The sequence below is a fragment of the Hipposideros armiger genome, unplaced genomic scaffold (genome assembly GCF_001890085.2).
Source record: "Hipposideros armiger isolate ML-2016 unplaced genomic scaffold, ASM189008v1 scaffold_42, whole genome shotgun sequence".
NCBI classification, from domain to species: Eukaryota; Metazoa; Chordata; class Mammalia; order Chiroptera; family Hipposideridae; genus Hipposideros; species Hipposideros armiger.
In genome coordinates, this window is record NW_017731392.1 from 4533467 (window position 1) to 4547315 (window position 13849).

The window sequence follows — 13849 nt, forward strand, 5'->3', positions numbered from 1 at the left end:
TGCTGCTGTGGCGGCCTCCCAGGGAGACATCAGTGCTGAGAAGCAGCTGATTTAGTAAACATCTGGGAAGTGAAAGAATCAGTGGGCACCCAGACAAGTGTCTGAGTGGGAGACCATTTGGGTGCCCCGCCGTGTTTCAGTTTTCATGGTGCAGAAGTGGGGCTTCTGAGACTTAATTACCTGGAGGCTGAGGAGCAGTATGCTTACTGGGGAGGACACTGGGGTCCTTGCAGCCCCGCAGGCAGAACAGCCTGACTGAGAGGACCACAGCGGCAGAGGTAGCAGAGAGGCAGAGGAAAAGAGTCTCTGTATTAGCTGTTCCTCTGACACTGGGCTGCCTACCAGTGGTAACCCCCCCGAGGGCAGGGCTGAGCCTGTATATCCCGGACCCAGCATAGGTCCAGCTACAGGATAGGTGCCCACTAACCAGCTGTGGAATGAATGAATGAACGAATTGAGCTGCTGCCCTGGGCTCCTCCACTGAGGAGGAGGAAATGGGTGCTCAGAAGTGCTGGGCTGGCCCTTCATTTGGAAAATCTTTTCTGTGAGAGGTGTACCGTGAGCCCCTCCTCCTTAAAACACAGTGGAATGCATTGAATGCCTTTTTATCAAGAGAATAAAAAAGAAATATGTTCAAATTTCTGGAACAGTTTTTAAAAATCCCCCTGCCCTCAAATTATTTTCAATTCTGGCTAACAAAATTCATTCATTTGTTCAGTACTTGAGCAAGTGCTATACGTCAGACAATCTGATAGAAACGTTGAAGAAGGGAATGTGTAATCAGACAAAATTTCAAATTGTCCATTCATTCACTTAACCAATTAACATTTATTGAGTACCTAATATGTGCCAGGGATTGTGCTTAACTCTGAGTACAATCCCTGCCCTCATAGGACTTATATTCTAGCAGGGGACACACAAATAGTGAATAAATAATAAGTAGATCATCAAACAGTAGTGACAGATGCACTTAAGGCAGCGGTTCTCAACCTGTGGGTTGCGACCCCTTTGGGGGTCAAACGACCCTTTCACAGGGGTCGCCTAAGACCATCGGAAAACAAAAAGATATTTACATGACGATTCATAACAGTAGCAAAATTACAGTTATAGAGTAGCCACAAAAATAATTTTATGGTTGGGGGTCACCACAACATGAGGGACTGCATGAAGGGGTCGCGGCATTAGGAAGGTTGAGAACCGCTGCACTTAAGGAAATGATCAGGGTCCTGAGGCGGAGAGTAATGGGAGCAGCGATTCTACCTTGGATGGGGGTATCTGAAAGGCCTTCCTGAAAGGGAGACATTTAAACCAAGCCTGAAGAATAAGAGGGAGCTGACCAAGTGGGGAAGAATGGGAACGCTCTTTGGTTTCTTCTCTTTTTCCCTTCTTCAGTTTCTTGCCCAAGGACCATGAGCCTGAAATCGCTGAGGCTGACTGGACCTTGCTCTGTTGTAGGAACTGAGGGCCTGGGCTATGATAAGCAAGGCCATGAGGAGGGGGTGCAGGGAAGGCTGGACAGGTCCTCAGGGGCCAGATTTCATGAGGCCTAGGGATGTTCGCTGCAATCCTGGAGGTCATTCTATGTGCAAAGGGAATCCAATGATGTAAAAATAATTGTGAATGAAGGTTTACTCAGTCCTTATTATTATAGCTGGTACCTTGATTTTGGTTGTTTGACTTTGAGACACAAATCATTGCCTCCTCTCCAGGCTGATTTTATTTTGTGTTTTCTAAGTTCCCACTGTGTGCTCTTTTTATCCACCCAGCAAGCTCAATTTTCTTGGCTTCCCTCACTCAGCCTGAGGACCAGCTTCTTAACTTTGATTCAGATGTGGCTCGGTGAGTGCCGCCAGCAGGGGGCGCAGCTGCAGCGCTTCTGAGGGATCATAGGGGATGGGCTCTGAGAAATAACTCCATGCCCAAAGGACCAGTAGATGGGCCATCTCGTTCCCTCTTAAAAAAAAAATCTCTTCTCTGCAGCTGAAAAGGAAGAAACTCCTGTCTCCTGATCTTCTGAATAAACTCCAGGTGGTGTACACAACATGGAGCTGGGCTCAGGCTCAATGCTTTGTACGGGGCGGGAATCCTGAGTTCTCATTCTGGGCGCTGAGTGAGTGACGGTGGGCAAGTCCTTTTCATTCTCTTGGCCTCAGTTTCCTTATGGTGTGTTGTCGTGTGGAGACCCTCTTGGATCCCTTTCATACATAAAATTTACAGATTGGAGCAGGCTAAATATTCTGCATGAATTTGATATGTGAGGAGTAGTTGTGAAGAAAAGTTTTAGGATGTCCCTGTAAGACTCAGCCTAAGAGAGAAGCGGCTGCTGGGGCCCTGTGGGTGGCAGAGCCACCTTGAAGAGGTTTACAATGAATTCGGACACACCACCCCCAACGTTATCAAAGGCGGGTCCCTCACACTCTGTGGCCCCTGATGCTCTGCTAATGTCTGCTTGGTTACAGCAAGCACCTTGGAGTTTAAAAGCCTGCATCTGAGATCTGAGGGTCTGGGTTTGAATTTTGGAACTGCAAGTTCCTTAAACTTGCCATGCCTTAGTTTCTTTACCTGTAAAATGGGTAGGGCAGATGTTCAAAACCTTTAATAACTAATACAGCCCAGATACTGCCCAGGGCCTTAAATAGTGTCCCGGAGGCCCCTCAATGTGCCAGGCATTGACTGGCACATCAGTTGTTGGTTTGTTTAGGGCTCCTAGGCGGGGCCCGAGGGGTGATGGGCAGAGGCATTTGCCAACTGATACAGAACTATTTCAACATTTGAACATCTGTTTTGGTCCTGCTGATGAGTACTCTGAATACCAGCAGAAAACGGGGATAAGCATGCCTACTCAGAGGGCTGTGGTGAAGATTAGATGAGGCAAGGTTTATACATCTCTTAGCCTGGCACACGGCTCAAGTCAGCCATTCGGAGGTTATTGCTGCCTTGTCTGTAGGTGGCCCTTCCCACCCAGCCATCTCCCCTCTGTGATGTGCCGCGGACCACCAGCATGTAATTCGGAAACAAGCTCTTAAAAAGGCCTCCTACGGCCCCGGTGGAAACTGTACCCTCCTATTCCCAGGAGCAAATACTTACAAAGTCATCTGACCACTGTTCCTCTTCATCAGCAGGGCTCTCTGAAATGGCACACGGAAAACAGAAGGTGTAAACATAAATCTCAGCTGGCCACCCCACCCTGTCCACAGCACCCCACACCTGCCTTCCCTGCCCTTGGGCTTCCTGGTCCCATGTACTTGGCCTTGAATAGTTATTACAGTCATCTCATGTGAATTTACTTTTGAATCCTCTTCTTTTTTTTTTTAAGTCAATTCTTAAAGCATTAAGAGAAGTCCCTCTGGGGCAGAGAAGTGGTGCATCAGACTCATGTCTGTTTCCGTCAAGAGACATTTTGGGAACCTTAGAGTAACCCAGTAGGAACCTGCAATCCGTATCGTGTTGCTTCCAAGGGTTTCTTTGATTTAATATGTGGATGGTGTGGTAGGAAGAGCACTGGACAAGGAGTCAGATAGACCTAAATTCTCATGTAGGCTCTGTTCCTAACTAGTTGGAGAGTGGGCAAGGACAACTAACATCTCTGGGCCTCAGTTTCTAGATCTATAAAATGAGGGGATAACGTCTAAGATTCTCTCTGGCTCCAACTTTGACTTTTTTATTAAGGAACTTTTTATCCAGAGCTTTACTCCATGCCAGGCAATATTACCAGAGCTTGTCCTCATTTAGGTCTCTCAGAGACTTTATGAGGAAACTGAGGCCTGGAGAAAACAAGCCCAAGGTCATTAGCCCAAGGTCAGGTAGTAAGTGGTAGAGCCAGGAGTTGGACCCTGCAGGCTGACTTCCAAGTGCATGCTCTGGACCCCAATGCTATGAGGCCTTGCTGCCTTTGAGGTCCAGGGTGCAGGTACCATCCTAGGCTCTGCAGGGTTTATAACAATGGATATGACAAGCCTTAAGTAGCTTATGATCTTGAAGAATAAAACAGGTCTGAATGATGACAGCTAAGGAGAATAGTTGACCCCCTTTCTTCCAAACACATTTAGAGTATGAGAAGCTTAGTATTTATCCCATCACATAAACTGTGTGTAGGAGATCAACCAGACGCAGGTCCAGATGGCAGAGTGGCTCAACAACTCCACCATAGGGTCCCAGCTCTCGTCCCACCTCACTGAGCAGCCACTGCTAGAGGGCCCAGAATATGGTCCCTGAATCCCCCAGGACCTCAACAGAACATTTCCTTGCCGTTTCTACCCTCTGCTATGGCAGACCACTGACTCCAGCTCTAGGTGGGTTCCGCAGAGGCACAAGGAAAGGAATTGCATAGGTGAAATGGGGGCAGGAAGGAGGTCTTTGGGTCAGAGTGGCCAGGTTTTAGGCAATGGTGCCCTCTCTTGGGAAAAACATGATAGGTGCTAAGAAGGAGCTTCATTCTACAAGCCAAATAATGGGTCAAACTTTGATGTTAAAAGAAAAATGACTTTTATTAAATTATTCTTTGGGTTGAATTAGACCAAATTGCAGTGTATTTCAACCGTTGTTTTTTTTCATTTTCCTTTTTTTTTTTTTTATGAAACTCTAGAAGAATAGGGAAATAAGTCCTATTCCCATTATGCCAATACCTGGCATATCTTAAGTTTAGGGGATAATTGAAAATCAACACTTAAGGCAACAAGATGTTTTTGTTTCAACCTTTAAAATAGAACCCTTTATAAAACACACTGCCCTGCCTCGGTCAACTGCATTTGCTGAACCTTTTCTCGTGAGTCAGGGGTCCACTTTATGATCAGCTACTGGTGAAAATACCTGCAGTAGCCATCTAACTAGTTTTTCTGTCTCCATTTTCTTTCCTCTCCAATTGTCCTTCTTATTATTTCTGGTTATTTTCTTAAAGTTTGGATCATTCTGCTCCTTTCTTCAAGAATCATCAGTGGCTGCCTATGGAACAGAGTCAAGCCTCTGTGTCAACACATTCAAATGCCTCCGCCTCCTGTCCCTCCACCAACCTCTCTTGCTATAGTCTTCCGTGCTCATTTACCCAATATCTTGTTCCTCCCATCCGGCACTTTTGATAGTTCTCTGTTCTGTTCGTGCTGTTCCCCTATCCCATCTTCCCTCTTTCGTGGAAATCCCTGTCATACTTCTTCCATAAAGTCTCCCCCACTTCCTTTGGTCATAACCCATTACTCCTTCCTCTGAGCCCTCTTAGATGCTGCTGGCACTTTGATGTCACATGTATTTCATTCTGTCCTGTGTTCAATTAATTTATTTGTGTCAAACTCTGTATTGAAAAACAAGGCCTATTTATTCTACCTTTGTATCTGGATGGCATTTTGCATTGGTAACCCATGCACTAATAAAAGTATGAATCAATAAATGACTTGAATGAATGAAAATTGGGATATTAATAATAGGTGCTATTTCTTGAACACTTATTATGTGCTGGGTGCTAAGTTAAGTGTTGTAAATGTATTTCTTCACTTATCCTCAAAATAGAACTATGTGGTAGGTGCCATTATTATTTCTGTTTTACGGTCGAGGAAACCAGGGCTAAGAGTTAAAGTTGCGAAATCTGTCTGAAGCCATATGGCTAGTTAGTGTACGGGCTAGGTTGGAGGCCTGGCTATCTGTTGGCTCCTGCAGCTGAAATCTCATGTGAACCAACTGGCCCTCCACTGAGCATTCAGATAAAACCCAAGAGAAACAAGAATGGTCCAATCCAGGCATTGTGGCACATCAAGGAAGTAAAGAGACAAAAACATCATGTGGTAGAGGTTATTCGATGGTTCCCCACCCGCTCCTAGCTACACCCATCTTCTGGCTCCACAGGCAACTCACAACATCATATTTATAAAGTCACAATCTTGCAGGCCATCGCCCTGACTGAAAGGCATGAGAATCCAAAGTACTAAATCCATAGTAGTAGGTGGCTTCCCAGCTTCTCACGGAGCCTCCCAAAGTGTGCAGGTAGTGGTTTTAGAACAAGGCTCCCTGGGTTCCAATCCTGGCTCTGCTCTTTGCTACCTGCTTGGCAATGGACCAGTACTTTAATTGTTTAAAGCTTCATTTCCTCACCTATAAAGCAAGGATATGAATAGTGTTTGCCTCATGCTTTTATGAGAATCAAGCAATCTAATACATGTGAAGTGCTTTGCAAAGCTTGGCACGCAGCATATGCTGTATTAATGTTACTTGTTGTTGTCTTGGGTATTGAGAATTCTTAATAAACCCTCAAAACAATACCAACTCTATTTCATTCTAGTGGCAACCGTGCAGTATGGCTACCACAAAGAAATAGATCCAGAAAGCTTCTAGTGTAGTGGGTAAAATTTTCAGGAGGGTAAGTTCAAGTGTAATATGGGCCAGGGAGTTTAATTTGCGATATGGGATTGAACACCCTTGCCAGGAAGCTGAGATGCTGGTTGGGCCTCCTTGTCAGGGAAAACCTTTCCTATTGTGTCATGTACCTTGTTTGGGGCTTGTGCTCCACTGACTGTGTCGTAATCCCATGCCACACAATACAGGGACTCCGCCCCTTGCCTGGCCGAGGCTTTGTGATTCACGTGGCCCTCCCAAGCCTGTAAGCACAGCACCTGGCACTATGAGACACATGAGAATGGCCACATTGGCCCCCATCTCGGTGTCTGCTCCAAGCCAAGACTGGGTTTTGAGCTTGGGATCTGGGCTCAGGCTGCCCTACTTAAAATCTTGATTCTGCCATTTGTTAGCGGTGTGACCTTAGGCAAATTGCTTAACTCTGGGCCTCAGTTTCCTTATCACTAAAATGGACATTATTAGTAGTACCTGTATCATGGGGTTTTGAGAGAATGAAAATGAAATAACACATGGAAAGTACCCGACATAGAGCCAGGGCTCAATGAATGATAGTTATTGCTGTTCGTTTACTTTCTCTTTAATTCTCTTCATAACCTGAAAGATAGGTACTCTTGTCTCCAGATCAGGAATCTGAGGCTTGGGGAAGTTACCACATTTTTCTAGGTTCACACACAATGCTTAAAGGGCAAAGCCAGGATTCCACCCCAGGCTAAAAGGACCATAAAGTTCAAGGTCTTCTCACCAAGCCACCTATTTTTATTACAACAGCAACAGAAAACCTAGCGGGTAGGAGAACAATCATGTGTCAGATTGAGGACAAACCAGGGCAGTGTAAAATTTTCTGATAAGTGTCCCAGCACCTGGAATCATGGCCAGGTGCTGGGAAAGTTTGAGAAGCGTGCACTCAGTGAGGGCTGAGAGGTTGCGTGAGGCTGTGTGTCAAAGGTGGGATTGAACTGGGCCTTGAGGGATTGAGCAAGACTTGGGTGAGAGGATGAAGATGAAAGAGGGTGTCTTCCTTCCATGTGCTAAGACAGGAGCTTGTATGTCAGCCCCATAAGCACGGTTTGGCTGAGGGATGGAAGGCCCCTTGAGGCACAGATGTCCACAGAATGAATGAGCAGCACTGGGGAGTCACAGGAGAACATGCCAAGAGGGAAAACAAAGCTAGATTCATTGCCAGCCAAGGGGATGCTTCGGCCACAGTGGACATGGTGGATCTAGTGACAAGCTGGAGGTGAACGGCTGACAAAGAGGGTGTTTGAGTAACTCAGCAATGAAGAGAGGACGGCTGAACCAGATTGGGGGTCTTGAGAAGGGGAGAGGATGGCTGGAAGGACAGTAAAGGACTCTGTGGTGAGAGCTTGAGTGGAGAGGTGAAGCGGAGCGTGTGAAGTCAGCCTGTCAGTTCTGGGTCATCAGGAGCACCAGATAACGGGGGGCAGTGCCATGGGCTTTGAGGAGCGCACTCCACGGCTGCATGCCTGACACTCAGCTTTGGTTGTGGCCCTGATGCCACTCTGGCTGTGCTCTGGGCCACCGGGTCCTGCCATTTCTCCTCTTACAGAGCTGGTGGTGGGCCGCAGGGACCAGTGAGAAGACTGCAGTGAGACACAGGAAGGAAAGAAGGAAGGAAGGTGGGCTAGCTGCAGCGGTGGGGACCGATGCTGGGAAGAAACAGAAAGCAGAACTACAGAGGCTGTGGGGAATGTGGTGAGTGCAGTCCCACTGGGTACCCTGAAAGGAGAAAGGGGTGTGTCCTAGTGTGGGAGCTGAGGCCAAGACCCATATTGGGGAGGCCCGATCTGAGTCTGAATACTTCTTAGAAACTCCCTTTGTTGGTATGTTTATTCATCCCTTCCCAGGGCCCTATTAGTGGGGGTTAGGGTTGGGTGTGCAGAAGTGGGGGACATAGTCCTGGCTTAGCCATCCCCTGGCTGTGTGACCTTGAGCAGTCACTTGGCTTCTCTGGTTTCCATTGATCCCTAACATGAGAAACTGGGACTGGGTGACATTTCAGGACTTTCTAGGCTTTAAAATACCTTTGAGTACAAATTTCATTCCTCTGTTCTTAATTCCACGAGGCAGGACTGACGTGAAATCAGCTCCCTTCATATCACCTTTGCTGGTGCCACCAGTTAAGTGTATAAATGAGGAACGAGAAAACCAAGTGAATCCTGGCTTCACAGACACCAGGGCAGGGGGCGAAAGCAGTGTTGTATTTCACTCCTTGGTGGACAAAGGGTTGTGACGCATATCCTGTACTTCTGTGGTGGACATTTACCCAAGAATCCTTGTCAAAGTAACTTCCTCTGTCCCCATCTCCCGCTGCCCCCCTTCCCCCTCGTTGCCCTGATCTCCTGTGTGGCATTAGTGGTGGGAGGAGAACATAGACCTCCCGGGGACATCACAATAGCCCCTGGATGTCAGAGGGCAAGCGGACAAGGAGAGAGGACTTATTTGTTCTGACCTCTCAGGGGTTTGTGGAATGACCAGTGGAGCTTCTGCAATGACCCCACCAGATTTTGGAGACACTACGACTGGTGTCCCCTTCCCTCTCTCCGGAGCCAGACCTCAGACTTCAAAGACGCAGGGGCCGTTCGACTATGAAAGCACACAAACTGAGAAGCAGGTTCTGGTGTTAATGTCAGAAGCCCTGGGCCTTCAGAGTAATAAGAAATGCCCCAGAAAAGTGTAACCTTCTCAGCTTGGGTCAAAGGGAGGAACAGGGACGAACAGGTGAATGGAGTCTGGGGCGGGATTCCTTTAGTGGCTGCAGTAACCTTGGGCAGGTTGCTTAATGTTCCTCAGATGCATTTTCCTCATCTGGGAAACTGAGATAGTCATTTCTGTATAATGGTGCTAATGGGAGAGTAAATGAGCTAAGGTCTGTAAAGAGCTTAGATTAACTCCCAGAACAGAATAAATACAACATGTTTTGGATATCTTCCCTTCCGGAATGCCAGCTGCTTGGGTGTAATACATTCTGCTCAGTGGACCATGAGGTCTCTGCAGGCCATGTTCCCTTCTCAGAGACAAAGCAGGGCTGCTGAACTGAAAGCAGCAGGCTCCACCCTCGCCTGATCTGCATCTGTAGGAGGTCCAGGCTTCCGTTCTTTGTATAATTCAAGCTTTGTCCTTCCACACTCTAACTACAGGGACTGTGGTGATTCTTCTGAGCTCTGGGGAGGCGCTGGCCCTTTGCATTCTTTGCTCTCTGAAGATCAGAATCACCAAGGTCAATACCCGCTCCTGGCTTAGAGGGTTGGGGAAGCCATTTGCTTCCAAGACTGTAAAAAGGACATAATTCCAGCATCTGGGGGAGACAGGTGGGGCTGTTTCAGGAGACTTGGGTGGATCAAGTCTGCAGAGACCTCAAGGGAGCACGTGACAGGCCTCTTGGGACCGGAGGTCTGGTGGGCTAAGATCTCCAAGCACAGGGACCTCTGAGGTCCTTGAAAACTCCCCCGGTTCAGGAGGTGCTGTCAGGGCTGGTTTCTGAGGCCCTGGGCTTGCAACTGCTCAGGGTCCCCAAGGCTCAGGGGAAGCAGCTGGAAATGCTCCTGGGACATGAGTTGGGGGCGGGGAGGGGAATTGCAAGGGAAGTACTAACTGCAGGTGGTAACGGTGGTTTTGCCAAAAGGACCTTTTCCGTGGACTGAGTGTAAGAGCAGAGAGGAGACTAGGCAAGGCCCTATTGGTTTGGTGAAGCAATAGGATGAATTCGGAGAACTTCAATGGATTTGTCTTCCAGCTCAGGACAAGGAGTAAGGACAGAGTTGGTGGTTTATAACAGGGTTTTTCAAATTTAATATATGTTTAAATCCTCTGGAGCTCATATTAAAATGCAAAATTCTGATCCTGTAGTTCTTGGGTGGGGCAGATATTCTGCATTTCTACCAAGCTCCCAGGTAATGCAGGCTAGGGATGGCATTTTAAGTAGTAAAGGCTTAGAAGACCCAGCTGAGACCCAAGAGAGATTAAGGACAAACTGGAAGATGCAACTTTCTTAAGCCAGGGGAGGTTAGGAGAAGCTTGGCTTCATCACTGGGCCCTGGGCTCCAAAGATTTACCTTTGTGTGAGGTTAGAGTATTAGCATTGGTGAGAACCTGATAGAACTTCTGGCTCAGTCCCTGCATGATACAGATAAGGAGAGGAGAGCGAATGGTCCAAGGTTACACAGCCAGTTAGTGGCTAGACATTGAAGGACCTTGTATGCAGGCTCAGTGGTTTGCAGTTCCTCTTGTTGATGACGTATAGCCATGAGAATATTTAAGCAAAGGTATTTCAGAACAATTCTCTGGTGGAGGTTGAGAGAACCCCATGGGATTAGGAATTCAGGAGACGACTTAGAGGATTCTGTACAAGCAACAGATGACGAGGGTGAGCTGTAGCTATGTGGAATAGAGAGGGACAAAAATATTTGAGAGACGCTTGAAAGCAACACTAGAATTAATAGAATTTAGAGATTGATGTTTTTGTAAAGGGAGAAGGAAGAGGAGGAATCAAGGATGATCCCTGGTGTGTGGGCCTTAGGCAAAAGGATGAATAAATGATGAATGCTACTTGTCTTTTGCCCAAATAAAAAATATGGGAAAAGGAAGGGGCTGGGTGAGGGGGTGAGCAAGAAGACAGCTGAGTATGAGGGGATCATCAGGAGATGTCCATCCTGCACTCAGATAGATCTGTCTCCTTAGGTTCCCTAGAATTGCCTCTGAGCTCCTAACATTTGTGTCCAGTATCTACAAAGTGACAGTTGACCCTGCTCATCCCCCAGGACTTGAATGAAATGTCACCTCCTTAGAGAGACCTCGGTTGTTCCCCCACCCACAGTGATTCCCTGTCACTGCACCTGCCACTTTCCTTCATAGGCAGTTACCATGTTTGGCCATTTATATTTACCTGTTGGCGCTTTTGTTTATTATCTGACTCCCCACTAGCCATTGAGCGCCTCAAAATCAGGGATTATATTTTGTTCTCCACTTCATGTCTAGCACAGTGAGTATCGCACAGGACACCCTCGTGTAATATTTGTTGAGTGAATCGTAGTAAGCGTGGAACAGCTGAAGCACCTGGAAATGTTTATTTTAGGGAAGAAACCATTCAAATGAGCTAACTTCTTAATTCTATCCTTGAAGTAGCACAGAACAGCTCTGTTTCCACTTTTTAAAAAATATTTAAAGACTTGTAGTGTGTGGCCATCGGGATAGAGTACGAAAGCCTGGAGGAAATGAACCACATCTATATCCTGCCAGGGCTGCCTGTCCTTGACTGGACCAGATGGACTTGGAAGGTCATCGCAGGAGAAACCCAAGTGGGCCTTGTTTGTGGTACATAGTGATGGGCTAGGTATAATCATTGGATTGGATGTTAGGTTATATCACCTCTGGGGCTCCTTTTAAGCCTGAGACTCCATGACTTTTATAATTTTCCCATCAAACCTTTGGGTACTTAACAGGTGTACTCTGCTTTGTTTTCATTTTTAGAATTTGGAGAGAAGAATGCATTTGTTTTGTGACTGAGGGCTCTATAGGTCTGTCCATGTCCAGAACATCTTTAAATGAATCCCGTAGAGATAGATTTTAGACCTATTTTCCCAAGGCACCTGTTCTAGAAAAGGAAAGTGTGTTGGATCATTTACTTTGCTCACCGCTGCCGTAAAAGCCACCAGTGTCAAGACTAACTCCTCTCCCCTGACAATGTTGATTTTAGTTGGAGTGGGGTTGCAGGGCTAAACTCAGAGAGGATTGAGTAACTATGTGCTATCAATAATTTATTCCCATGACCCCCACCCCCACCCCCCAAGTATCCATTTTAACAGTTCTTTATCCAGGAAACCTTCCCTTCCCCATATTCTCCATCTCTAATTAGATTAGGTACTGCTGCTGTGTATTTCCATAGACCTTTGTGCTTCCTGATCACACTGAATTGTAATTACTTTTAACATCATCTGTCTTCCCTTCTAGATGACAAATTATGTGAGTGTGGAGCTATATATATATATCTTGTTTAGCACTGTATTTCTGCCTAAGACCTTGTATGTGCCTAGTGCATGGAAGATGCTTAATAAATATTCAATAAATAGATGAGTGGATGGATGATGGACGAATGGATGGATGAATGGATGGATGGATGATGGGATACTACATCCCCACTATAGTCAAATGCCTAAGAGACTGGTTCTTAAGACTGATTCTTAAAATTAGGATGGGCACTTTTGTTTTCATATGACTAGAACATAGTTCCCTTTTCAAGAAGTAAATATAAACATTAAATTAACCAACAGTCCAAGTATTTTAGAAATACTCTTACCAGAGGCATAGTCCCTTCGAGGAACACTTGGAGGTGCTTTGACTTTCAACCTGTAATTAACAACCATTAGACAAATGGTCAGTGGATAGGACAACTGTTGCCAAGGCCCATAATGTAAGCCGATGTAGAGATAATAGATAAATAACTAATAGAATAATGGCTTCTTTTGGACCCATCACATGGAAAGGCTAAATATATTGAACATGTAGCAAAGCCATTCATCAGAGATTTCCCACCTCTCCCCATCTCACCAGTGAACAGAATGGCTGGAACTTGGCAAAGGTCAAATAGAACAGAGAAAGGGCACAAAAAGGTGAGAATACTAGTAAGCACGGAGTTCAGAGGTTCAAGGAAGATAACTGCTGATTGGTTGATAGGAAGGTAAGAGAAGATGAACTGTATTTTAATAAATAACAAAAACATGCTTTAAGTAACAGGAAAAATTAGCTATAAATTTAATTGTAGGTTAGACTGAAATTATTTTTGCACTATTAAAAAAAATGCCAAGTAAGTGAACAGTGAGCGTCTCTAGGTTGGGGATTGTGATATTTAGCTTATTTAGAAGTTGCACTGTTTCAAGCAATTTCAAAACTACTTTAGTATCTTTATACTCATATAAAATATCCTGAATACTCACAATCCTTCCTCACTCATTAAAAAGATAAAATTAAAATTATATTTTTAAAATGTATACCAATTTCAGGCTTTTTCTAAGTACTCACCATACCGCCCCTTCCATTATTTGAAATGGGTAAGGATTGTTGTAAGTTATTATTTTTAATAAATTACCCATTTTATTTAAGAATGATTTACTTAATTAAAAATTACAATGCATAAATGAAGCCTATATCCAATAGCATTTATTAACTAAAACATCACATCCATTACAAGCAGTATACAAGGTAATCTTATATACAAAATATATTTCATTTCTTAGGAAAAAAAACAGTTCAGAAATTCATGTATGATTATAGAAAGCAAGACTTAGAAACCAGAATCATAATGTTGCAAAAAAAATAATATTTATATTTGCATAGAAATTCTGCTTTTTGTTTCCCTGAAGGCTCTCATATCTATTATTTCATTCAATTCTCATAGCAAGCCAGCAAGTTGTGCTGGGAAGATATTATCATTAGATCTATGATTAGGTCCAGAGAGAGATTACCAATGGTGTTGCAGGGAAGAAAAATAAAAACA

The 13849-nt window shown here is 45.2% G+C and overlaps 1 protein-coding gene across 2 annotated transcripts in view; it reads right to left on the reverse strand.

Moving 5' to 3' along the window:
- Positions 1-13849, reverse strand: part of BLNK (B cell linker) — a 77654-nt gene that overhangs the window by 34403 nt on the left and 29402 nt on the right. For both annotated transcript variants that reach the window (XM_019639062.1, XM_019639061.1), the window contains 2 exons: positions 12653-12702; positions 3088-3128 (listed from right to left, as the gene is read on the reverse strand). In XM_019639062.1, the coding sequence (XP_019494607.1) occupies positions 3088-3128; positions 12653-12702 (91 nt within the window). The remainder of the gene's footprint in view (positions 1-3087; positions 3129-12652; positions 12703-13849) is intronic.